Source organism: Aulonocara stuartgranti (assembly GCF_965226115.1).
Source record: "Aulonocara stuartgranti genome assembly, chromosome: 13".
NCBI lineage: Eukaryota > Metazoa > Chordata > Actinopteri > Cichliformes > Cichlidae > Aulonocara > Aulonocara stuartgranti.
The window spans coordinates 30,386,888-30,414,209 of record NC_138949.1 but is presented as its reverse complement, the minus strand read 5'-3'; the positions used below and the strand labels follow the sequence as shown (position 1 = coordinate 30,414,209).

General features: G+C 40.4%; 1 protein-coding gene across 4 annotated transcripts in view; it reads right to left on the bottom strand.

Moving 5' to 3' along the window:
- atrnl1a (attractin-like 1a) overlaps positions 1-27,322 on the bottom strand; it is a 332,702-nt gene that overhangs the window by 147,066 nt on the left and 158,314 nt on the right. For all 4 annotated transcript variants that reach the window (XM_082557492.1, XM_082557490.1, XM_082557489.1 and 1 more), the window contains 3 exons: positions 14,622-14,716; positions 11,095-11,173; positions 7,860-8,017 (listed from right to left, as the gene is read on the bottom strand). In XM_082557492.1, coding sequence (XP_082413618.1) covers positions 7,860-8,017; positions 11,095-11,173; positions 14,622-14,716 — 332 coding nt within the window. The remainder of the gene's footprint in view (positions 1-7,859; positions 8,018-11,094; positions 11,174-14,621; positions 14,717-27,322) is intronic.

Below are 27,322 nucleotides of genomic sequence, written 5' to 3'. Positions count from 1 at the left end.
CTTTTAATTATAAAAACTAGTTCATGGAAATACTACAACAGTGGTTTGTTTGTGTTTCTGGCAAACTGATAACTTAATCACACTGAGAAAAGCAACAAAACAAAGGGATCAGTATTGAAGATAACACTGAACAGAGTGACTGTTTGCTAATATCCAGAAAAAGTGAATATGCATAATTAAATATCTATGATTAATTGATAATTTTGATAATTTGCCAACCATTCTGTCTAAAAAATATGTGTGCTACTACATTCATAAGCCCTACTATGGAAAAGTCGTTTTAGTCTATTAGGTGGGTGCCAGGCAAAGTGATGGCATCATCAGTTATCATAACTGATAATGTTTTGTGGCTATAAATTAGATACTCATGCAATTAAAATGGCAGCACTTTTATTAAGTTGTTATACATGCATAAACATTACAAATATACCATTTAATCAATTCATAGGTGGTTGCTAGGCAGCACAATGTTGTTAGATAGCCGATCCTCAGAAGCCTAAGATGTACCTGTGTGTCAAGTTTGGTTGCGCAAGTGATTGTGTAGGGGAGTTAACAGACAAGCAGAGAGATTGTGTATTAAGATCCAAATCAAAGGTCTCTTTTTATGTTTAATATATGCAACGTATTTGAGTTTAGCCACTATGTTTATCATAACAAATATCAACCTTGAGCAATATAGCAAGGGTATTTTTAAAGACTGAAATAAAAATATTGTTCAACAGTCAGAAAGTTAAGTACATATTTCATCTCCCTAACTGCCCTTGTAAATATGCATGCGGGAAGCATAAAGCAGAGTAAGAGCAGCAGAAAGAAACCTGTGGAGCACTGAACAGGCACCAGTACCAACACATTTGTCAGTGATTGAGTCAAATACAGCATAAAAAAGGAGGTGTGGAGTAGGGTTTCAAAGCGGCTTGCAGATGTACAGTATCTGGAGGCTTTACCAATCTGCTGATAGTGGCTGGCTGTGCAGTCATCTTATCTATTTGCATTAGCTCACTTGACTTTAAAATATTCACTGGCCTGTATGCTCGATTTTAGTGTATTAAGAGTATTAAAAGAGGAATCCTACTCCCCACCTAAGTGCTATTTACTAAAGTAATATTAATAGTAATTTAAACTATAAAACCAGCTTAAGTGTAGTACAGTATATTTAAAAACGAAATTCTGAAGGTATTTGTAAAATGAGTATGGAAATCCATTAAAACAATCAAAACAATCAATATGTTGGGAAATATTTCTTACATCCACACATACATGTCTCCTGTACATCTGGTACAAAAATAGTCTAAGTGAGAAATAAATATGCTAAAACTATTTCATACAACTCTATATTAGTTTTAGGGTTTAAAGCTTTATAACAGCCCAAAGCAGTGAGACAGTGCTCAATTATAAAATGAAATTGAGAGTTGCTTATGAAGCATATAGAAATCATGTACACATGCTAATATCAGCATGTTAAACGAAAAGCGATGTGTTTACAGTGCATGCTCCCTCAGTATTTGAATATTCATAAGAACCTAATGACCAAAGTGAAGCAGTTGCCAAGTGCTGCTTCCACCTACATGTTATGCAAATGAGTCCTGCTCTACCATATGTGTGCACTTGTTAGGAGAGCTCACAGATGCAGTCTTCTTTAAACAGGTGCTTAAGGCACGCTCATGCATTAATCTACAGCTCAAACACCAGCAACAAACTGCAGTAAAAACCCCAAATAACAGAACAGTCAGGACTTCTGTTTCAAATATTTGAACTATTTAGTTACAATTTAATATTTCAAATATTATCTCTGAATTAAAAGTTAAACCTGCAAATGTCTTGAGAAAATATTTAAATTGACTTAGCTTTACTGATCAGATGATTGATTAAATACATTGATTTTGGTCACTAAATGTTGCTGTTATAAATGTCAGGTGACCATTTCCCGCACACGCATGCTACACATGTATCTATTCTGTAACCAACCTAATTTGTGTTGATGACTGATGATGACTTCCTTTCTGGTTACATGTGTAGCACCGTGCCTCTCGACTTCTGTTCTAGCCTATGAAATGTGATACTGCTTCAATGAGATGCATCAGATAGATGTGCTTTCAATCCTCCTTTGTCGTGTGTGTGTGTGTGTGTGTGTGTGTGTGTGTGTGTGTGTGTGTGATGGTCAGACAGTTAACCATTTAGGCTTCTGTTTTAATCCAATAATGGATACTTTGCAACTGACTGATCAGAGAGGGTGTTTGTGTGTGTGGCGGATATCTGATTAGAAGAGGCATCCTTTTCAATAATGGCACAGACGATGAGTGACCGAGCACTGCGCAGCAAATCAAATTATCACAGCCCTGAGTTCCTCTGCAACAAAATGGCTGCTCACCTCTGACAGAAGGCTTTTAATCAACTGGCGTATAAGCTGCAATGCATGGAGCGATGCAGCAGGGAAGCAGATGTACAGAACAAGCTCTTTTTACAGCTAATTTTCCTGTCATCGATTCCAATTTAGTGTTTTTGAAAAATGGAAACACACGTCTGTTAATTTAAGCAATATTACAAAGCCTTCGCTGTTAAAATAACTTTTTCTGCTAAATTACAAACAGAGATGTTCAAATTAGACACAGTTATGATGTTGAGTTATAGAACTTCTGGCTAAATTAGTTGTTCTTTCAAAACAAACAAATGAAAAGAAAAGATGGAGAGAAACTGGGTCATGTTCCAACAATGTTTGTGTGCCCAATCAATAAAACATGATTTTCTGATTAGAAACAAAACCAGGCCAGTCCTACTTTATGGGAAAAAATGGTGTCAAATGAACAAATTAGAGTGATGGTCTGTATTTTCTTGGGATTTGTTGCATCTGTATTTGCAGATGCAACATATAATTTTATTATCTCTGACTTAAGTTTGTTTAATCAAAGAGAGAGAAATTCAGCATTTGCAAAGTGTTGGATCTGAAAAAGCAGACACACACACATTTAATGAAAACCCATTATGCCATCTTCCTCCTCCATGTTTGTATTCTCTCACCCTGAAAGTACCCTAATCAGATTCCCGAACAGGCATCTGAGTTGGATGCCTGTTCGGGTGTTTCAGGCAAGTCATACTGCGAGGTGGCCGGGATAGACCCAGGGCACTTCGAGGGATTATATCTTTTGGCTTGTCTTGGAGCCTTCTCAGTTTCCCTGCAGAAGAACTGGAGCAATTGGCCACTTGAAGGGAAAACTGGGCATCTCTGCTTAGACTGTTGCCCCCACAAACTGGACCCAGATACATGACAGAGGATGTATGTAGGTACCGATGGATGGAGTTACATATGACATAAAATACATAAAAATATGAGATGAGTGCAGAGGAGCTAAAGCTAAGGGGGAATATCATCTAATAAAAATCTGTTCCGCATCCAGCTCTCAATTCTCAGCCAATATCAAGATCCTGTGAGGGAAACACTGTAAGGCCACAATAGTTTGCCACAGATATTTTCAATATTTATTTATTTTATTTTTTTACATAGGTTGTTTTTGAATGAGAAAAGGTTACATGTAAGGTTGTGCCCTGAGTCTGTGTAACAGCTTCTGAATGACAGACTTCAGCTGGCCCGCAGTCTTATTGGCCCGGGGCTCAATATGAAGTCGAGGAGGAGCCAACATCAAAGCCATGTGAAGTGAGACTGTGGATCATAGTGTTTGTTTGTGTTTCACTGCCACAAAAGATAACGTCACTTTTGGTGTCAACTCATGCTGCCAGCAGTGCACACAGCTAAAAGGTCAAACAGAGTAAGCCAGGTTAACTTTAACAGAATTATATCTTCCTGCAATGTCTGTAAATATTCTGTAGCACCTGCTAAATTTATTAGTTTATCACTATTGCTGGATCACTGCATCCCTGACATTATAAAAGCCAGTGCCCGTGAATGAGAAAAACGTTTTTTTAACACAGATATTAGGATTTTTAAATTCAAAACAAATAGACGGGAGCTGATGGGAGCTCACGACCCAAGGTTAGAGGGGTGGCCTTGCAATCGTTCCCTCTAGCAAATTCTACTTTTCCTGACAATCAAGCAGGTACCTCTAGATTTGTTGTTTTCTTGTGTTGCCCCTTTGTGCCGTCACTCCATTTGCTATCATGTGACTCGCATGTACGTGTGTGTGTGTGTGCGTGTACCCAGCTCTATTAAATCAAATATATCAGGCCAGGTCATTATCAATTCTCAGGACAATTTCTCAAACTCGCCCTACTCCATCATCAGAAGCCACCAAGGTCACAGGACCGGACGCCGCATGCTTCTCATGTTACACACGAGCCTGGCTGACATGGTGGCGAGATATGATAATTACCAAGAGGAAGCCTATCACCTTTCCACCAGCAGATATATGGAGCTTTGATAATGTACCATTAATGGGAAATGCATATGAGGGGAGCGATCGATGGACAAATGACCCATAATGAGGTACAGAACACTCTGCACTAAACTTTGACTTTTACACACACCAAACGACTCTGATAACACAAGCCGACTGGGGTTGTGTTACTGATCCATGTGCGCTTAAAATGTACTTTATACATCAAACCCTCAGAAAGAAAGAACAATTAGAAGTTAATATGGCGTGCTTCATATCATATTCAGCAGTGGGCTGATGAAAACAAAAAAAGATTCAATAATGTGATAAATAAATGGTTTGATAATATAAAATTAATATTTCATTAGGTGAATTAGGTGAGGAAAAGTTTTTTTTTGTTTTAAGCTTCTTCTCTGTTGAAGCTCAGTCAATTCAATCCTACAGTTACAGTCTGTTTAAGAACATTAACAAATGCCTTGAGCTTCCTCTAATAGTATCACATGTAGATTTACTGATTTTAACTACTTCATTCCTATTGCTAAATCTTCATTGAGGGTCTTTTTTTAATCAACTTATAAGCAGATAATCATGCACTGATAACAAGGTTCCCTACGATTCTCAAAGCCCCCCATTTGCAGTAAGCACTATATGAATGAATGAGTTAACAAAAATTAGAGCTACTGTAGTTTTGCATGCATCTCCTCATCCAACCCTCCATCCTCAGCTGTTTCTCGACCTGCTGTCCGTCTTCCCCAGTCTGTCAATTAAAATGTCTCCAATTCCTCAGCACTGGACATTGTGACTGTAAGATAGTTCAACATCAGTTAGCTATCCTACCCGTCATCACTCTGCCCTAATTTCTCCGTTCTTTCACTTCTTGACACCGTTCATCAGCCCACACTCCAGAACCTGCATGACGACAGTCATTTTAAAATATCACCACTAAAAGTCTACTTCAATTTAATGGATCATAAGGCTGGAGTGTGAATATTCAGTGTGTGCGGCTGCCGCCTGGAGATTTAATCCGGTGCTGCATAATTGATGGAGAGACACTGGAAAACTCACAGATCATTAAATGTGATAGCAGATTTGCCAAACACTTTTCAGAATAGTTTATGCTCAATGTCCTGTCGGGGCTATATGTTTTGCAGGGAGACAGCTCCTGAAAACTGGGAATGATGGTGATCATCATCACGAGGCATACTTTGTGTTTTAACATTTTCTTCCGAACACTGTTACTGACTCACTCAGGCACACGTTTCAACACAATGGCTGTGAAGTCCTTAGACATTATATTTCCCAACACTTTAAATCTTCAAGAATCTTTAAATGATTGCGACTTAAATGGGTCCATCCAAAAACTGTTTTATTTGGATTTATAATGAGTAATTAATAGCTTCTTTTAACTTACCCACAAGTCCCCAGAGAGCAATATTGTAATATTGTAATAAACCTTTGTTTCCTGAGCCTTCGGAAACTGATGCTTGTCAAACTCTCGGCTTGCATATCTGCAGCATATGGTGTGTAAGCAAAGCATGTGAGGTAGACACAGTCCCAGTAGATGTTAGATTATCAGAGACAAAAGAAAACAATACATGTTTTTACTTTTGTGAACTTTGGTCTCTGTGTAGTTAAACATGACAGAATGACTCAATCATTTCAGATTTTGCATGATGCATTGTGTTATTCATTGATTGATTAAGTTTATGATTCCCAAAGCTAAACTGATTTAAAGTGTGGACAGAAGTTATTCTTTTCAATAATACCACGTTCAAAATATAATTAAATGCAGAGAACTTGTGCAACACACTTTTATAGATGACTAAAAAAAATGAAAACAACTGAACAATGAACCTTTTCTTTTTTTTCTTGTTTGAGATCCAAACAAAGTCAACTTCAAGCATCCTTTCTGTTACATCACACTTTGTCTCAAAAAACACATATCTGCATATGAACAGTGGGAATGTGTATTTAACAAACAAGATTATAGTACATGAAGCTTTAGTTTTGTGGTTGTAATCAGTTTGAGTTCTACTGACCCTTCATGTTTGAGCACGCTCACCAGGTGGCAAACAAAAGAGCGAGTCCATTTACTAAAATACTAAACCATCAATTGTCATCAGACAACAATTTTGCACAAACTTTTTGATCTTCAGGTCTGCCTGATCTGTTTTCAATGCTTACTAGAAAAAAAAATGCATTTTTTTTCAACCTCTTGCTTATTGTCCTCTGCAGAAAATATAAAAACATGTTTTCTATAAATTCATAATGAGAAATGTGGTTGTCAAAAATGGTGGGACTGAATGGTCGTCTTGCCAACACATGAGCCAACCCACATGGCTGAGGTGCAACTGGGGCCAAAGGGAATGGTGGGAGTTACTCATGTGCATTTTATTTCATATGCCACCCACAAACTAGTCCTGCTCAGGAGATGTTCCTGATGTAAATCCTGTTCTAGGCCCAGTAGCAACAAAAAGAAGCACAGACTTCCACATCAAATGCAGACACATGTGACGGTGCTGATTAACCTTCCCGTCATGTTCGGGTCAAATCTGACCAATTTACAACTTAAAACACTCATAAATACTGTGTTTTATATCGGATTCCCTCAAGGCCTTATGATATCCTCCACACTATGCACATATAAAAGAAAAATGTGTTCTCAACACACAGTAGAACTGTAGCTGTGAGATATAGCACATTGTGACGTGTTGGGAGCGGCTATCTCCCATCATGCCTTGGGAACATGTGTTGCCAGTTAAGACGATTAAACTGTACTTGCATTTGTTTTGGCTACGTAACTTATGACCGTTCCTGCTAATATTCTGGTGTAAATTCACTGATAGTTGTTGTTTTGATAGAAAGAGAAAATATTACACCATGAGTGAGTCCATGTGTGGGGTTATTGACCCTCTGAAGCACAGTATAACACAGTGAACTGTTCAATAAAAAACTCCCCCTTTCTGCTTGGGGTAGAATAACAGGCTCAGCCTTTGGGTGAGTTCTTTGTTGTTAAGATTCCTCAGCTTGCCACAATATTGTACTGAAGGTATAGATTCAAAGACCTGATAATGTAGCAGGTCCACCAGAGCGGTAGGTGGATGAAACAGGAAGTTTTAGCTCCAATGTCTGCCTTTTGAGGCTAAAGTTGGAGGACTAGCTGATGAGTTCCCAGCACGCATCACAGTCAGACCTCAAAATGAACACCATCTTAATAATTTTCATCATATCCAGTATCAATGGCAGATTAAACAGCAGAAATATTATTGTCAATTTAAAATAATTGCAATAATAACCTCATTAACTCAGAATCAGAGTTGTTGTGTTTTAGTTTCAGTATTCGTTTTAATCTTTTTACTAACACATTTCTAAACTGCTGATTTTTAATGTTCAGAAAATGTATCATAAAAGAAAAAGAAAAATCTGAAGGCATGTCTACATGACTTACAGTCAGTTACTAAGTCAAATGAATATGAAGTTACAGCATTCCCAACTCTCCTGACTTTTCACATCCCTGCATCCATGCAACCTTACCTGGATCTTGATTGGCCAGCTGAAGTTGGACACATACACGTAGAAGGTGATGTTGTGGTGAAGTCTGAAGTTAAACTTTTCACTCGAGAAACTGTCACGGTGCTCTTTAATGTTCATCCTCGCTATGATGGGCATCTCCTCACCTGAGATGGTTCCAGCTGAGAGGAACAGAAAAAGGTTAAAAAATGAATACGATTTTTCTTCTATTTTAACAACAACCGCTCGTGGCTTGTGGTGATAATTGTTTTCAATAACCAGTTTTCAGCAAACACATGTATTAGCAGTTTATAACAGTCCATGAGAAGAGGTAAAAGGAACAAAATTTGCCTTCAAAGTCAAAAGCCTTCTTGGGTGACAACAAGCCTTAGTACCTGCATTTGTAAAAATACATGGCCATGCATACGTAAAGCTGTTAGCAGCACATTTCAATGATATTAAATGGGACCTTTGCGTCTGTGGCATTGAATTTGTTTCAGGGCCACCAAGAGGTGGAGATCAGGACTTGTTTTTAAGAAGAAGAGAGGCTTTCTATTTATATTAAAGACACCATCAAAGGACTGAAAAAAAGGTTTATTTAGTGTAATTTTATAGTTTCCTATAAATGTTATATTTTTAAAAAATAGATGAAAAAGCCCTAAAAAAAGAAGAAAAAAGAAGGTTTTTCTGGCATAAAGTAATACCATTTTTTTAAGGCCCCATTTAACAAATTGTTAAGTTTGCATTAGCCAAATATCCTTTGACTGGATGACTGAAACTTTGCCGGTAACATACAATTGTTTTTGTGGAGTTCTTTCCAGCACACCTGTCTCTCCTGTAGATATTTTGAATGAAGTTGATCAGATACATTTCATAATAACTCAAATCACAACGGAAATTACACAGATTTTGACAAAACACTTGTTATAACTTCTGAAAACGAAGACATATGAAGACCAGTGTCATGTCAGCCTGGAGAGTACAACTCTGTTTTACAGCGGTAAAAACTTTCTCCTTTTTTCCTACTTCATACTCAGCAGCCACATGAGAACACCACAATGAGCTGCCCATCAGCAAGGCTGTTTTCAATCCAAATGTCCTTGTAAAGATAAATTTAAAACAAAAACTGGTAATTGGACAGGTTGAGCGAAAACAGCGTGAATTTTAAAATGCCAAGGCGTGCCTTTCATCTCAAGCAGGCAAATTAACATTCACAGCAAAAGCATTATCATGACACCTTGCAGTAATTCACAGTGAGCCTGTAAATTCCTCGCAGCACTGAAGAGGTCTGATTTCAGGATCCTTCGGAGCATCATCAGCAGTTCTGTGTTAATGGCTGAGTTTTCAGATGGTGTGAATAATATATTTCCACCTCCTGCTTTATCGAGGGCCATTAAACACTCTGCAATAGTCTGAAGACAATCACACACACACAAAGCGCAGAGTCCCAAAATGACTAAGCTGTGGGCCCCAAGATCCCAAGAGTGAGAAAGTGCTTTTATCTTAATTGGAATCAGGAGGGAAAGCGTCTAAAATACCCTAATGCCAAAATTCTGAATATCTTCTGATGTGTTTTGTCAGGGGGGGGGAATCCCTGCAAGGCAAGCAGGAAGTGGAGCTGACCATTTTTGGACAAATCCTGACTGTGCGATAACATTACAGACTGACAGCTAAATAAGAGCTTTGGAGACAGACTGGACCACTGTATCACAACACTGACATAGACGAGAACTGACAAAAGATTTCAATGGAGAGATGTCTAAAATGAAGGGAGTTCTTTAAATGTGTCTTTAAAGTGTTTCCAATTATGTTGGCCGATTAGATCTATGCACAGTGTAAACGTGAGCAGAACTATGCTGGCAACAAAGCTAACAAGCTAACAGGAGAGTCACGAGCTTGTCTCCTGCCCAGGGCTCTGCGGGACTAATATATATATTTTTATTAATTCAAAAAAAGAAATGAAAGTAATTAAAAATAGTTAGCTGAAGTCCTAATGCCAAACACACACTGTGCTCAGAGAGAGTCCTGAGTCGAGCACTAATCAGCTAAAATCAGTAACATTACTAAAGCTTCTATGCTAACCCTGTAGGCACTTTGATTCTTTTATTAGGGCCTTCATGAAACTGCTGTGTTTATTAAAAATGTCCTACAAAATTAATCACATTTTTTTCCTCTTAACATCTTAAATTGCTTGAAAACTCTCTGAAATTTGCACACATGACTAAACTGGTATATATATATATATATATATATATATATATATATATATATGTGTGTGTGTGTGTGTGTGTGTGTGTGTGTGTGTGTGTATTAGAAGTACCACTTAGTTGGAGGCTTTTCACATCCATGTACAAAATTCTGCAGCCCCAAAAAAGCCTCGTGCCCTGAACCCCCCACCCCCTTGGTTTTTTGTATTTTTTTTTAATTTACCGGGTAATTTTGGCACTTTTTTGTTTACAGACAGAGATTGTACTTTAACAAACCCCTCACCCACATTTTATCAGATCAACATAACATGTGCTGCAATTCGAAGTTGAGTACAGTTTAATTCCTGATACAACACATTTAATAGGAGATACTGAAAATAAGTACTGAATAAAGAATAAGTTCAGCAAATTATTATTAATAATAACAACAACAATAATAGTAATAATAATACATTTTATTTATATGTGCCATTTGATTCTGATTAAGGAAAAATGCCACTCAAATGTGCCATGTTAAATCAGCTCCCAACTTGACCTGGCTTTAACAAGCTGGTGATGAATCTGGGTGTGATGCAGGGCAACATGACACTGCTAACTTGACTGTTTGAATTTCTTCTTTATGGAAACACAGTCCCAAAATGTTTTGCTCCAGCAGTCATCACTCGGATAACCAAATCATAGCTTTTATTCTGAGATAAACGGATGTTCATCTTTTTAAACCCTTTACTATCTGCAGATAAAGTCTGTGTATGGGTACAAATAAAGGTGGCCTTGTTTTCCAGTATTACAAAGTTGTGTAACACTGTTATATATAGTTATATGTAACGCTCATATGCAGCATCCTAACAGGGAACATGCCTCGAGATATCTTCATGTCCACATTAAAGCTATTTGATGGGGCACAACCCAGTGTGTGTGAAGGAGCAAACTTTGCTACCTGAAGATTTCTTTTTATTTATTATTTAATAGAAAGTGGATGGACAAGCCATTCAAGCAACTCAAGCAAAAGGAACTCTTTAAGAATAGTATGAATAAGTGTGTGTGCAGCATACCGGTTGAACTTAAGGACCAGGTGATGTTCAGGTTAAAGTTGTTTGAGGCGTTGATGGACATATCCAGGTTTTTGTTGGCCTGGAAGAAGAAAAAAAAGCAAGGTTGTGTTACTGAGCTGAAGAATGAAATCAAAGCTTGGGGACAAACTGACTGAAGATGGAGAACCTTAGAGACAGACCTAAGAAGGAATCAGCAAGAAACTGAAGCAAATTTTTTATTTCTTTCACATCTTTTTTTGGTCTATGTACAGGTTTTGCAGTTCACGCTGTTGTTGGACACCTTCCCCAGGCTATTTACATTACTTCAACTCGCTTTCCTTCAGTCAACAGAAGAACTATTTGGGAAAACATTGTTAACTTGAGCAGACTCATCCTGGCCTCAACTCATGTCACCTAGGGCAAATCTGAATCTGCTGGCCTCTTTTTGCATCGTTACATTGATTTTGTCTCCAGTGTTACCACTCTGAGTTGTATTTCAACACAGCTTTAGGCACAGAGAAGGAAAAACAGGACAGATAAAAGTCAAGAGTTTAGACAGATTCCTTAGTCTGACAACAGATCTTTACATTTGGAGGATATATGTTTTTATAGATCCAAAGCAGTACGCTGCCACAACATGCCATCCTCTGTCTTTGTTTAATTTTTTTTTCTTTTTTCTACCATTTAAAAGTATTGTTACAATGTCAGATGCTGAAATGGAACATGGGCAGAGTTCATGAGGTCAGGGAATATATAAATAATCCCTGTAAGCAAGGGCACAGGGATTATACTGCTCCAAGCACATGATTTCTCAAGTTTTTAAAATTTTGCGCTGATCTGATGTCAACTTGGAAACTTTCTTATAGTTGTCATATTACATGCACTTCTTTTTGCAGGCTAGACGGTATATGAAAGACAACTACCAGGTCTAAAAAGTGAAGCCAGTGTAGAAGCTTGTTAATTAAGCATTTGTTCAAACTGCCAGCAGAGGGAAACTCTACTTGTTGCAAAAAGAAACCTAGATGAAAAAGAGTGTTCAGCTCCACTGATCTATTATTTAAGTAAAGTCATAGTGAGCTTACGGTCTCAATCATTATTTTTAAGTCTTATTGAAAACTACATGACCCTAATTTTGCAAATTATGCTCCAATTTAATGGAAATGGATGAGGAAGATCGGTGTATGTCTTAGAGCTAACTTGGTTTCTTACTTTAACTTTCCTCCTGACTTATCACATCCCGTTTGAAAAGATGGCAATGAAAATGACAAATTTCCTACTTTAGCCTACAAGTCAGGATTTCAGTACCAGTATATGACTTGATGGTCACTATGACCAAATTTCTATGGGGCATTTGGTTTCCAGTAGCAAACCAGAAAAGCCGTGGTGTTGGTGGTCAGCAATCATGAAGGATTAGGATCAGTTTTAGACTTTATTTATTATTATTTTTATTTTATTTATTTTTTGGGAGGACAGAGAAGTCATCCACAGCTAGCCACTAAAGAGCATGCAAGCTTATTCCCACATTTCCATCAGTCTATAGGACAAAAACCTAAACTGTATGTACAGTGGTGCAAAAAAGTATTTAGTCAGCCACCGATTGTGCAAGTTCCCCCACCTAAAATGATGACAGAGGTCAGTAATTTGCACCAGAGGTACACTTCAACTGTGAGAGACAGAATGTGAAAAAAAAAAATCCATGAATCCACATGGTAGGATTTGTAAAGAATTTATTCGTAAATCAGGGTGGAAAATAAGTATTTGGTCAATAACAAAAATACAACTCAATACTTTGTAACATAACCTTTGTTGGCAATAACAGAGGTCAGACGTTTACTATAGGTCTTTACCAGGTTTGCACACACAGTAGCTGGTATTTTGGCCCATTCCTCCATGCAGATCTTCTCGAGAGCAGTGATGTTTTGGGGCTGTCGCCGAGCAACACGGACTTTCAACTCCCGCCACAGATTTACTATGGGGTTGAGGTCTGGAGACTGGCTAGGCCACTCCAGGACTTTCAAATGCTTCTTACGGAGCCACTCCTTTGTTGCCCGGGCGGTGTGTTTTGGATCATTGTCATGTTGGAAGACCCAGCCTCGTTTCATCTTCAAAGTTCTCACTGATGGAAGGAGGTTTTGGCTCAAAATCTCACGATACATGGCCCCATTCATTCTGTCCTTAACACGGATCAGTCGTCCTGTCCCCTTGGCAGAAAAACAGCCCCATAGCATGATGTTTCCACCCCCATGCTTCACAGTAGGTATGGTGTTCTTGGGATGCAACTCAGTATTCTTCTTCCTCCAAACACGACGAGTTGAGTTTATACCAAAAAGTTCTACTTTGGTTTCATCTGACCACATGACATTCTCCCAATCCTCTGCTGTATCATCCATGTGCTCTCTGGCAAACTTCAGACGGGCCTGGACATGCACTGGCTTCAGCAGCGGAACACGTCTGGCACTGCGGGATTTGATTCCCTGCCGTTGTAGTGTGTTACTGATGGTGACCTTTGTTACTTTGGTCCCAGCTCTCTGCAGGTCATTCACCAGGTCCCCCCGTGTGGTTCTGGGATCTTTGCTCACCGTTCTCATGATCATTTTGACCCCACGGGATGAGATCTTGCGTGGAGCCCCAGATCGAGGGAGATTATCAGTGGTCTTGTATGTCTTCCATTTTCTGATGATTGCTCCCATAGTTGATTTTTTCACACCAAGCTGCTTGCCTATTGTAGATTCACTCTTCCCAGTCTGGTGCAGGTCTACAATACTTTTCCTGGTGTCCTTCGAAAGCTCTTTGGTCTTGGCCATGGCGGAGTTTGGAGTCTGACTGTTTGAGGCTGTGGACAGGTGTCTTTTATACAGATGATGAGTTCAAACAGGTGCCATTCATACAAGTAACGAGTGGGGGACAGAAAAGCTTCTTACAGAAGACGTTACAGGTCTGTGAGACCCAGAGATTTTCCTTGTTTGAGGTGACCAAATACTTATTTTCCACCCTAATTTACGAATAAATTCTTTACAAATCCTACCATGTGGATTCATGGATTTTTTTTTCACATTCTGTCTCTCACAGTTGAAGTGTACCTCTGGTGCAAATTACTGACCTCTGTCATCATTTTAAGTGGGGGAACTTGCACAATCGGTGGCTGACTAAATACTTTTTTGCCCCACTGTAGCTATGTATTACACAACATTCATGTATTGGAACTATATATTTCAATTCAATTTATTTATATACCAACAAATCAAAACAACAGTCACGTCACGTCAAGACCCTACAATAATACAAAGAAAACCACAACAGTCATATGACCCCCTATGAGCAAGCGTTTTGGAGAATATAGGAAGGAAAAAGTCCCTTTTAACAGGATAAAACCTCCAGCAGAGCCAGGCTCAGGGAGGGGCAGCTATGGGTTTTATCAAAAAGGAAAGTTTTAAGCCTAAATCCTAAAAGTAGAGAGGATAATGAAAGCACCGAGCTGGATAAAAACTTAACAGGCCACTCTTAAATACTAAAAATAATTAATGAACCTTAACCTCTCTTGACATTACCTGTTCAGGTGTTGCCATAAAGTTGATGGCAGTGTAGTAGCGGTCATCTTCCTGAAGCAGACTGAAGGTAAACTGGTAATCAATCAACAGGTTATCTGATCAACAGAAAGACAAACAGAGGCACAAAACACAAATGAGAAGTCTTGTGAACAAGCCGATCTTTTAGCAGTGGAGCATTTTTAGGTATTTAGCTGCCTCTGATTTCAATAGTTTTCTCTTCAAGAATGGCATTACAAATAAAGGCTCCATCCTGCCTGATTTTATTGACGTCACCATCAAACACAGATTTATGAAAGTAAAAACACCGGAGGCACTGATGGTGAGTCGATATTCAATTAGATGAATAAGATTACAGTAGTGGAGTTTCAAAGATCTCAATCAGTGACAAAATAAATAAGGTGCGCATATTTGAGTAAAAGCGCAGCCACACATGTATTTTATAAACCCGAACACGGCAGCTTTCATTGTGGATGCCAGTCTTTTCTATAAGCAAACAGGCCAATCGATCAGTACAACACGGTTTAGAGTTTAAATAATCATGTTGTCTCAGTGATTTAATAATTTCTGAAAGGAGCTCTTATTGAGCATCTCAAGGCAGCTCTTTGTCAGCGAGACAATGAGCAACGTATGGAGAGAATCACAGTGATTCAACATCTGGATGGACAGCAGGAGCGACGCTGGGTCACCTTGTCTGCCTGTCGGAAGGGGGGGTAGAAGAACGGGAGGAAGGGAACACTGAGGAAAAGAGAGAACACACAGAAAGAGGAGAGAAAGCAGCTGTGCGGCCATGAGAAGATAACTGTTTGAGAGGATAATTTTTTAGTTAATCAGTGTAACTGCTGCCTGCTAACCCTTCAGGGGAATTCAGGTGTGTGTGTTTGTGTGTGCACGCATGCACATATACAAGGGAAAATAAGGTTATAGCAGACTCGGGCACAACTTTTATTTTTAGATCAAAGAAAAAGTTCATAGTTTTTCTCTTTTTCTTCATAGTTTTTAACAATCTGCCGGAGCAGTTGTGTATTGTATTTCAGCACCAGATCTGTCAGATAATTACCAGTAGGGAGACTGACATAATACATAAAACACTTTTTTTACCCAAACTCCATGCAAACCACAACACAAAACATCAAAGTCTTAAAACTGAACCAATGTAACTAAAAAAACTCATGATGTAACCAAATAATTGTTTTATTTTGGGGGTTTTTTCCCTCCATGTAGGCAAGACTTCAATCCCACTGTTTCTTACCCTTTACTGATTTAATTAGTTGAACTTTGAATAACCACACAAACCACGAGCTGCAGTTACAAAGCTCCATGATACAAAGCAAAATAAGCTCCTTCAGGGGAGTTCCCTTGGATAATGCATCTACTTCCAGTGATGCTGTTATTTGAGTTTCATTCTGACCACTGTGTGCAGGATCTCCTCCACTGTCATGAAGGCAAACCACTCAACTTGAATATGTCTGTGAAGGTTCTTAGTCATCCAGGTCATCGTAGTCTAAGGAGTTTGGAAAGAAAAGCGTCTGGACTTCTTTAAGAAATGAAGAAGCTTTTCCGATGAAATGTGAAACATCTTCAAGGAAACTTATAGAAGTCCAGACACTTTTCCTCAGACCATTCAACTTGAATTTGGACAAAGTCACAGGGAGACAAATCTGGCTAATGAGGCAGGTGTCTGTTGACTTTTCAATGTACTGTATGCCTGCACCCAATGGCACAAACCCCACACTTCTGGTGGTTTCTACCAAATGTTCTCTGTCACATGCCTCGGGTCTTTCGAGGAGAACACCATGTTGACAGTTGACATAAAAGTCGGGTCAGTTTGACACAGATGTCAATGATGGCTTCGGTCAGACTGGAACCTGCACCGAGTAAAAAATAGTGACCATGCTGAAAGCAGACAACGTTGAAGAAACAAAGTCCTCAAAGTCCTCCAAGAGTTTTAGTAGCTGCATCTATGGTATCAATTTCAAAATCCTACGTCACCTCGTTCTGGAGTTACTGCAGTCACAAGATTTTCAAAAAACTTGACCTCTGACTTTGAGGTTGAAGTCACTGAGATTTGAACTTGTCCAAGTTTTTTCGTAGATACACCTATGGAATCAATTTTAAGCTCCTACGTCGCCTTGTTCTCGAGTTGATGCATTCAGAAACGTATGTGTTCAGGCTCCCCACCTACCCGCCCTCCTGCCCAGTGGGGTGACGACAGGACCCCATCAGCCTTTTACGGCTGAGTGGTAAAAAGGGCTTTGTAGCTCCACAGCAGATCTGATGCAGAGTTACTGTGTGAATGAAAAAAAGAACCGCCAGTGCTGTCAAACGTAAAATGTGACACTGAGTGGCAGGAGTCAGTAGAGACGCTGTGAAAGCTTTCAAAAGACACAGCAGAAAAACTTTGTGTCACACGCTGTAAAAAAAAGAAACATGTTTAGTTACTACTTTCCTTTCAGCTGTGGAATCCTGGGGCGTCTCCAAGACGAAAGCAAATTATGTTTGACAAACAGCCCTGTTTTGTTCAGCCTTCATGGCAAGTTAGCCCAAACAGCAGATATCATCAGATCAAAGACAATATTTTTCCTTAACATCTTTCCCGTCCTCCCTCCCTCCCAGGCAGACATGCACTGCTGCTGCTCAGTTGTTTATCCCATAAGGGTCGTCAGTACAACTTCACAGTATTTAGTTTTTTGTTTTTTTTTCTTAACTTTGTAAGTAGGATAGGGACTTGTGTGCGTGTGTGCATGAAGAGAGTATTCATGTATTTACCTCTCAGTCCTCACATCCAGTATGTACATTTCCTGTGCATGGGTGGTTGCATGCATCTTTGTTTGTTTGCATATTTGTCTGTATGGTTAATCAAGGAAACAAGTAGGAAAAGTAGCACTAAAACAATTTCTGCCAGTCCCTCTGTGCATTTCCAATATGCTTGATTTCAAGCCTAACAAGAAGAAGAGCATCATGCAGGTTTAAAAGTTCGTTTCATTTCAGCTAATTACAATTCCCATCTGAGAAATCTGACAGCAATTAGACAATCTCAATTACAAGTGTGCATGTGCAAATTCTCACTCTGAATGAATCGTATCATTGTGTCACTAAAGGTATTAGCACCCCTCCCGACACCAAAAAAAAAATTAAAAAAACAACTGAAATTGAAATAGTCTGTGCCAATTTCTCAGGTTCACAGATGGGTGATCTTATTACCATAGTATGTACGCTGATTTAGCCTTTATGAAACTAAACACTGTGATGAGAAATGAGAAGACAGATGAGGAAGCCCTCACCCAGAACATAATCTGATATTCCAGCAGTCTGTTTCAAATAGAAATTCAAAACAAGCGTGAACTCACCTACAATGTCAGGCTGTCACAATCTCTTGCTGAGGTTTTATTTAATGCTTGTTAACAACTCATTATTTCCCATTTGCAACACTTTCCTGACAGAGCACAGGCCAGATATTACAACGTCACCTCACTGAGAAAACAAGTTAAACCTGGGCGAGTAAACACTTGGACACAATGGATTCAATATCAGACCCGGAAGGAGCTCAAGGTGCTTCAGGTAATATATGCATGAGGTCAAGTGACCTTGGCTGAGCCTTAACAATACAATAATCAGAGGTGGAAGCAAGTAGCAAAGTGCACAATCACCAGTGTTTCAGATGCATCCAAAGTTGCTCAAATACATGTGAAAATACATAATACAATGCATACTAAAGGTGGTGATATCACAGAAAGAGTACATGTACATGATGTGCAAATTTGCATATTCCAAAAATATCACACCATGCTAGCTCTACGTCATCTTACTTTCTCAAGAATGTAACACAAAATTCAGTTCAATCGAGTTTGATTTATATTGCGACAAAACAATGAAAGCAAGTGTGTTTTTAAAGGACTGGAAAAGAGCCATCATTTTCCACTATACTTTGCAAATAAAAGACATTAAGTAACAAACTTTTTGGAAATAAACTTGTGGAAAAGTTTTTACCTGTACTAGCTTAGCTAAAAAGTGATCACCTTCCAAGGTCTCATTTTTTCGCTACAACAAAGCAATTATTATATTATTGATGCCATTTCTGTTAATGTTAAATAATGCACATGGACATGTACTTATACTCCTATGCAAAGAATAATTGTTGTGGTTATATTATATAACTATAAAATAAGACTACACAGGTAACATTCTCCATCCAGTCAGTTTTCCCAATACTCTAGATAAGCAAATGTCCATGATGCATTATTAGCAGATTGTCATACAAAGATACTCCATAGGACTTGTATATACTGGAGCCTAGTACACCATAAAAAATTGTGTGCACTGTATTCTCAGACTGCAATTAAAATGTTTGCACTGTCTGGTGTGTATATCATTCCAAAATGTCACAGGCTCATAACTATGTATCAAACTAAGTGAACCTCAGTGAAAGTGATCTAAAATAATATTTAATAGCCTGTCAAGGGTAACTACTGGATTGCAAAAAAGGTTTTTTGGCCTGATAGGACCAATTAGTGTATGTTGGATAGGAGTCCAGACAGACTGCCTGTCAGCGAATATTAAGGCGTCTTGGACGGACGCCACGTCGTGGCCTAATGAACGGCCTTTGGCCAGCAATGCTGTTGCTTGCTGATTACTGCCATGCGGCTACTTTGAGGTTTGAAGTGGCTACAACATTCTCCAATTTATATTTCATTTGTCTTTGATGTCACATCACCACAAGAACAAATCTAGTGCTATCTAGAAGAAATGGGGATATGACAAAGTATATGTCCTCAATATTCTCCCATCACTGGTTCATATTATAGAAATTGCATCACTATTCAGTCTCGTTTGTTGGTGTCTATCATTAATTATCCCTTAATTGTGAGTGTGATACTGTCAGTAAACACGGGAGCCTCTTTGTTCGGCCTGACTAGGCTTTCCCAGCAGACCTGAGGGTAGCAAGCGCCACTGACTGTGGAGTGACTGATGTTAGCTTTTAATTCAAGGGACTGCTGTTCTTCCCAATGGAAGTGGTGGGACACTTGGTGGCCATTCCTAATTAGACGTCGCTTGTAGCTGACTGTGATAGAATATGACAGTGGTTCATTAAAGCGTTGTCCTGGTGATGCCTCCTCATAAATGCTAGTCTGACTGGGGGCAAACTCATTAAATAGCAAAGTTGCTTTTCATCAATGATCTGCTAGTTCAATATGACAGTGCTAACTGAAGCAAAGCATTGCTCTCTGCTCTCCATCCCCAAGTGAGATGAGAAACACTGCAGTCACCAGTCAGACGCTCACATTCGTCACTCTGAAAAAAAGATTTCATCAAGAAGAATTTTGGATTGTTTTTTTTCCCACACATTTGCTGTAAACTCTGTGAAAATTAGACTTCTAGGACAAAATGTTGCTCTCTGTTTGCATTATAAGATGCCGTGCTTAAATGATAGAGATGATATTAGTATGCCTCTGTGCCAGGAAGGAAGCTCTGGCCAGAGGCTTCAGATTGGCCAATTCATCAAGTTTTATATTCTTTTTCTTTAACATTTAAGGGGAATTTCTTCAAATTTTGCACAATTATATATTGAAGCAGGTCACCTTGAGGTGACTGTTGATGAGATTTGGAACTGTGTATATGAAACTGAATTGAATTTGACAATTGGTTAGTGAAAACCACCTTGCAGCTGCATTGGTCGTTAGCAGATTGCCTTGAACACAGTGAAACTGCAAAAAGTGCAACACAGACCGGAAACAGAAATGTAAAAGCTGTGCCTTCTGAAGTATGTTGGCTACAGATATGTTTACAACATATCTTCCATGCATGGCATCTTCCATGCAAACAGTAGGTGACCAAAGCAATCACCAGGAGGTTTTTGGTTTACCAAGCAACAGGTCAATATGGCTATATGGCTATATGGCAACTTCCAGGAATCACTCACCAATCAGATGGGAATTAGACAGCAACCCTCACCAAACCCCCCAGTGGTTGTATCACATCCAATATGCTTTGTTTAAACCAGTCGTTCTTAACCTTGTTGGAGGTACCGAAGCCCACCAGTTTCATATGCACAGTCACTGAACCCCTCTTTAGTGAAAAATAAAATGTGATTTTTTTCAAATTCAAGACATAGATATGTTTTTTACTGGTGCACAAAATGAGCCGTGCATGTCACAGCGGACGCTCTGCCGAACCCCTGAGACCGACTCACCGAATCCCTAGGGTTCAATCGAACCCAGGTTAAGAACACATTAAACAACCCACGTGCACATGATGTCACACAAAAAGAACTCATGTGACCATGATGTTGTACAAGAACTACCCATGTGTGCATGACAGCAATAAAAAAGCAAACCTCCCGCAGCAATTTTTAATTATCTGTTTAATTCACTGCAGTTTACCAGAACAGGATTTCTGAGTTAAAACTGTCGATGACTGAATGAGCTTTCAAGCATCAGTCCATCTTCCTGAAAATTTAGGTCAAAGTTCAGATTGAAACAACACATAATGTCCAATGATCCTATTTACAGCCGATATTGAAATAGTCTGTACAAATGAGTAAGAGGTTAGCAGACGCAGAAAGACAAGGGAGCAGATTGCTAAACATGTCTGATTCAGAGCAGATGCCAAGGGTGCTGGACTTGTTATGACACTCAGCTGTTAGACCTTGAGTAGCTGCTTGGTTTAGATAATGGCTTGTTGCTCACCTTTAAGAAGTTCGAGGTGAGTACTCAACCCCTTTTCCTGGACTTCTGATGCCCTGTTAAGTATTTTGTGTAAGGGTTGCTGCTCCTTAGGGCAGATGGTCACTGCCACATTAATGGAATAAATCCAACCTTACTCTGCAGAAGCAGCGTAGAAATATTTTATTTAAATTTAAGAATCACGTACACTCCTTATGACTGTCCCTTAAGAGGCCAATTTTGCCTTTAGTCCCACTGCAGACTTTACTGGCTTAAACCACTTAAGCGAAACATTGCTTACAATAAACTGAAAAGGTAAATATCTCGTTGAATGTGTTTTGAGGGAAAATTTCAACCCTGTTGTGACTACAGTGATGCTAACTAGGTGCATCAACCTAATTCAAGGAAAAGGAGGGTATTGAAGCAGCTGTGACTGCTCTTCTACACAAAACAATCTTATCAAAAGCTATTTTATGACCTATAGTTAAATAAAGCAACCTCTGGCCGCAGTGTACACAAACATGTTTGAGTCGGTGCAGACACCTTTAAATGTGGCTTTACAGTAAATCTTGCTGCACTGGATTATGGATGTTTTCTGATGTGTTGCTCAATGGTGTATTTTAACTTGAACTGGGATATTTTCCTAAACCTTAAATAGTATATATTTGTCACGCAGTTAGCACGGTTACCTCGCAGCGAGGTCCTGGTTTCAAACTCAAGCTAGAGCCGAACATTTCTCTGGAATTTTCATTTTTGTGGGGCGAATTCCTCCATTAAAACAAGCTAAACTTATTTTTGTGTCACTATGCCGTTGACTAAGGTCCTGCCTTATAACTAGAGGTCCAGAGTGCTGCTGGGTAGTTTCCCTGGCTTCTGTTTCTCATACTAAAGAAGTGACAAAGCAGAAAATTGAATTTTTGTATGGGGAAAATACTAACATTTTCATAACCAAGTAGTTTTCTTTCCTACGCCTAACAAAATCAGAAGTGAAAGCAAAAAAAATGTGGACAGCAACTCAGTGCTTCCATTTGCCAATTTAAGATTGAAATAATAAAAAAAGAAAAAAACTTCTTGATTTGAAACTTGGGAGTTCTTTGTTATTTAAATAAAAAATGGAAAAGCATATAAACTGGTTTCCTTTTGCACTTTATAAACATAAAGGTTTAAATACACATCCTTTGATTATTCGCATGGCTAATACTCCCAACACTGACTCCTTAGATTCCAGTTAATCTCTCTGCTGTCAGCTGTCTGACAGCTTTTCACCATTTCTCCACATCAATAGACATCCACAGGTGGTGCAGCTGTACCAAAATTCTACTGTAAATCTGTCCGAATCTCCAGCACATGGTGTGCTTCCTCTCATGTACTCTGCATGTAATTTCACATGATGGAGATGAAGCCTCTCTTATCAGCACCTTCCTTCCAATGACATTTAAAGCTAATATTGACCTCTCCCACAATTGTAGCTCCTTTCCTCAAAGTACAAGGAAATAGATGGCTTTTAAATCTGTAATTTATACACTCGCTCTCTGCATGTGTGCACAGAAAAGGCTGCGGTTTGCTTTCATGCATGCATAGCCAAGTGTGCTTGCTCTTATTCAAACAGAGCCAGCTCCATTTCATAAACAGCAGAAAAGATAAAACCACATTAATGACATAACATAATGGAGTCGAACATGCAGCACTTCAGGTGCAGCCGTGGTGATATTAAGGACCCCTGTACATACACACTAACAACACTAAAAACTTGCACATGTGCATTTCTATGCCTGACTTGCATTATATATATATATATACACATAAGCATTATCCAAAGCTCTTCACACTACTGAGTAAGGGCATTGGATTGGTGCCATCTAGTGCCTTGAATCTTTAGTCTTAAAGCCAGTAGACTGGATAAAAATAGACAATCTATTAAGAGTCAAATAAAATAGCAGTTGTTTCAAAAGCAATCACAGGGGTAATATTATCCTTTTGAACACATATTTTCACATATTTACTTCTTATTTGTAGTAGTGTTCACTGTAGAGCATTTGATTTGATTTTGACATGAAGGAACTAAATAGCATTTGCTTGCTGGTCAGAGACAGCTGCAAGACTGGGACAAATCAATTGGCAGTGTCTGGGGAAACAATTAAGACAACGTGGATAAATCAAAAAAATAAACCAAAAAAAACTGCTGTTCCTTAAATGGCCATTTGAGGCAGACTCCAAAAGCTAGTCAGCTCCCTGGACTCCCACGTTAGAATAACCCTAACTCTGCAGAGGAATAAGCATGTTTACAACCCAGTGCAAAAATGTTTTATCAGAATCAGAATCAGAATACTTTATTGATCCCTGGGGGAAATTATTTTTTGTTACAGTGCTCCATTTTAAACCAACATTAAGACAAGACAGACAATACACTAACTAAGAATAGTACAATATATACATATATATACATACATACATACATACATAAGTCACTCATAAATAAATAGTTGGAAAAGAAACATGTGTAGTTGTAGCAGCAAACAGTGTGTTAAGTGGATGCGTTGTACAGGGAGATGGCCACAGGCAGGAATGATTTCCTGTGTCGTTCAGTGGTGCTTTTCGGTAATCTCAGTCTCTCACTGAACGAGCTCCTGTGACTGACCAACATGTCATGGAGTGGGTGGGAGGTGTTATCCAACATTGTCTTTATCTTGGACAGCATCCGCCTCTCCGACACCACCTTGAGGGAGTCCAGCTCCATCCCCACAACATTGCTGGCCTTACGGATTAGTTTATTAAGTCTGTTGGCATCTGCGACCCTCAGCCTGCTCCCCCAGCATGCAACAGCATAGAGGATCGCACTGGCCACAACAGACTCATAGAAAATCCTCAGCATTTTCTGTCAGATGTTGAAGGACCTCAGTCGCCTCAAAAAATAGAGACGACTCTGGCCCTTCCTGTAAAGTGCTGTGGTGTTTTTAGCCCAGTCCAGTTTATTGTCAATGTGTACTCCAAGGTATTTATAGTCCTCCACAATGTCAACACTGACCCCCTGGATTGAAACAGGGGTCAAGTGTTTCCTGGTCTTCCTGAAGTCCACGATCAGTTCCTTGGTCTTTGCCACGTTGAGCTGCAGATGATTCTGCTCACACCACGTGACAAAGGAGTCGACCACAGCCCGGTACTCTGTCTCATCATCCCTGCTGATGCATCCAACCACCGCAGAGTCATCAGAAAACTTCTGAAGATGGCATGTCTCTGTGCAGTGGCTGAAGTCTGTGGTGTAGAGGGTGAAGAGGAAGGGGGAGAGGACAGTCCCCTGTGGTGCCCCTGTGTTGCTGATCACCTTGTCAGACACACACTGTGGGAGACGTACATATTGTGGTCTTCCTGTCAGGTAATCAACAATCCAGGACACCAGAGAAGCATCCACCTGCATCGCTGCTAACTTATCACCCAGGAGGGTCGGCCTGATGGTGTTGAAAGCACTGGAAAAGTCAAAAAACATGACCCTCACAGTGCTCGCCGGCTGGTCCAGATGGGTGTAGACACGATTGAGCAGGTAGATGATGGCGTCCTCAGTTCCAAGACGAGGCTGATAAGCGAACTGAAGGGGATCCAGGTGTGGTCTTACTATGGGTCGCAGCTGGTCCAGGATGAGCCTTTCCAGGGTCTTCATGATGTGGGAGGTCAATGCCACGGGCCTGTAATCCTGGGGGCCACTGGGACGTGGCGTCTTTGGTACAGGGACGAGGCATGATGTCTTCCACATCACCGGGACCCTCTGCAGACTCAGACTCAGCATAAACAGTTTATGAAAGACTCCACACAGCTGGGGGTCACAGGTCTTGAGGACAAGGGGACTCACTCCGTCTGGTCCAGCAGACTTGCCTGAGTGAAGTCTCCTCATTTGCATCTCAACCTGGTATTGAGTGAAGGTGATGGGTGGGGGAGGGGTGTCAGGACTCTCACAGGAGGCAACATGTGAAGAGAGAGGCTGGCACAGTGGTGTGGCTCTGGATTCCAGGCTGACTACAGGTGAGGTTGTGGGGGTAGGAGCAGACACTGTGGTGTCGAATCTATTGAAAAACAGATTCAACTCATTGGCTCTATTCTCACCTCCCTCAGTTCCCCTGCTGTTGGTTGGCCTGAATCCAGTGATGGTCTTCATGCCCCTCCACACCTCTCTCATGCTGTTCTGCTGGAGTTTCCACTCCAGCTTCCTCCTGTAATTGTCCTTAGCCTCTCTGATCTTGTCCTTTAGTAACACCTGGATCTTCCTCACCTCCTCTTTGTTGCCCCCTCTGAAAGCCCTCTTCTTGTTGTTGAGGAGGGCTTTGATGTCCTTAGTCACCCACGGCTTGTTATTTGGGTAACAATGAACAGTCTGAGCTGGAACAATGGAGTCGGTGCAGAAAGTTATGTAGTCTGTGATACACTCAGTAAGCCCATTGATGTCCTCGGCGTGAGGCTCACAGAGTGTTTCCCAGTCGGTCACCTCGAAACAGCCCTGTAGTTCCGCTATTGCCTCCTCTGACCACCTCCTAACAGTCCTGGTGGTCACAGGTTCCCTCCTCACAATTGGCACATAGCGGGGGGTGAGGTGAATCAGGTTATGATCTGACCTACCAAGTGGGGGGAGGGAGGAGGAGCTGTATGCATCCTTGACGTTAGCATACAGTAAGTCTAAAGTTTTCTCTCCCCTGGTGGGACAGTCCACATATTGTTTGAATGTTGGTAGTGTATTGTCCAGTGATACATGGTTGAAGTCACCCGAGATCACAATAAAGGCACTCGGGTGCTGAGTCTGTAGCCGAGCTATGGCAGAGTGGATAGTGTCACATGCAGCTGTGGGGTTAGCAGAGGGGGGTACATAAACAGCCACCAAGATGACGTGAGAGAATTCCCTGGGTAAATAATACGGCCTGAGTCCAACAGCACACAGTTCAGTGTCCGGGCAACAACTCCTTTCTTTGATTGTTATGTTGGCAGGGTTACACCACCGGTTGTTAACTAAAACAGCAAGCCCACCTCCTTTCCGCTTACCGCTAGCGATGCTGTCCCTGTCCGCCCGAACAGTGTGGAAGCCTTCCACGGAAGCATTCTCATCGGGAATGACCTGGTGCAGCCATGATTCGGTGAAACACATCAGGCTACACTCTCGGTATTCCCTCTGACTCCGTACCAGAGCTGAGAGCTCGTCGATTTTAATTGCCAACGATCGCACATTACCCATCACGATAGACGGCAGACACGGTTTAAACCTCCTCCTCGCTTCGAGCCTCCGCTGTCTCACCGTCACCTTTTTTCTTCTCTTCTGTCCTTGACCTCTGCATCCCCGATGTGTTTTCCTCCAAATTTCAGCTGGTACTTCTGCGGGCCTGGCCAGCGAACCGGCCGGCATCAGGGCGATCAGCTGATCTCTGGAGTAAACAGTCCGTGCGTGTAGGAGATGTGCCGCGGTCCCGTTCCTTGATAAAAGTAACAGTTCCACGGCCACCAGAAGAACAAAAACTCTCTCAATCCACATGATTGAGTAAGAGATAGAAAACGGAGGAAAATACAAGTCAGGAAAAAAAAGAATACGTAAGAAAAAAAAAAGCTAAACTAAGAGAAAAGCAGGAGCGACTGTAACAGGCTGCACGCTGGTTGGCGCATGCGCACTAAGAATTCAGAGCATGGGTCGGCAACCCTGGGCACGCGGGCCACAGCTGGCACGTGAAGGGTTAACTGATGGCACGTCCATAGTCGGCCCGGTGACTTTTTGTTTTTATGGGCCGATGATTTTTTTATTTTGTTTTTTTTGTAACGGTATAAACAGTGAAAGGTGGCGGACTGGCCAGATGCTGGCCGATGTGTAAAAATAACTCAGTTTTTTGGTCGTGGTTATGGCGAAGCTTCCACAGAGGCCAGCAGGTGGATGAGGGAAAGGGGAGGCAGGAGGAGGAGAGACCCGAGGCAGCCGCCGGTCGGAGCTTCAGGTGAACTGAACTTCAGGTAAGAAGTTATGACCTTCAGTCTGTCTGGGTCAGATATAAACCAAGTTTAGGTGGAGTTTATTTTCGT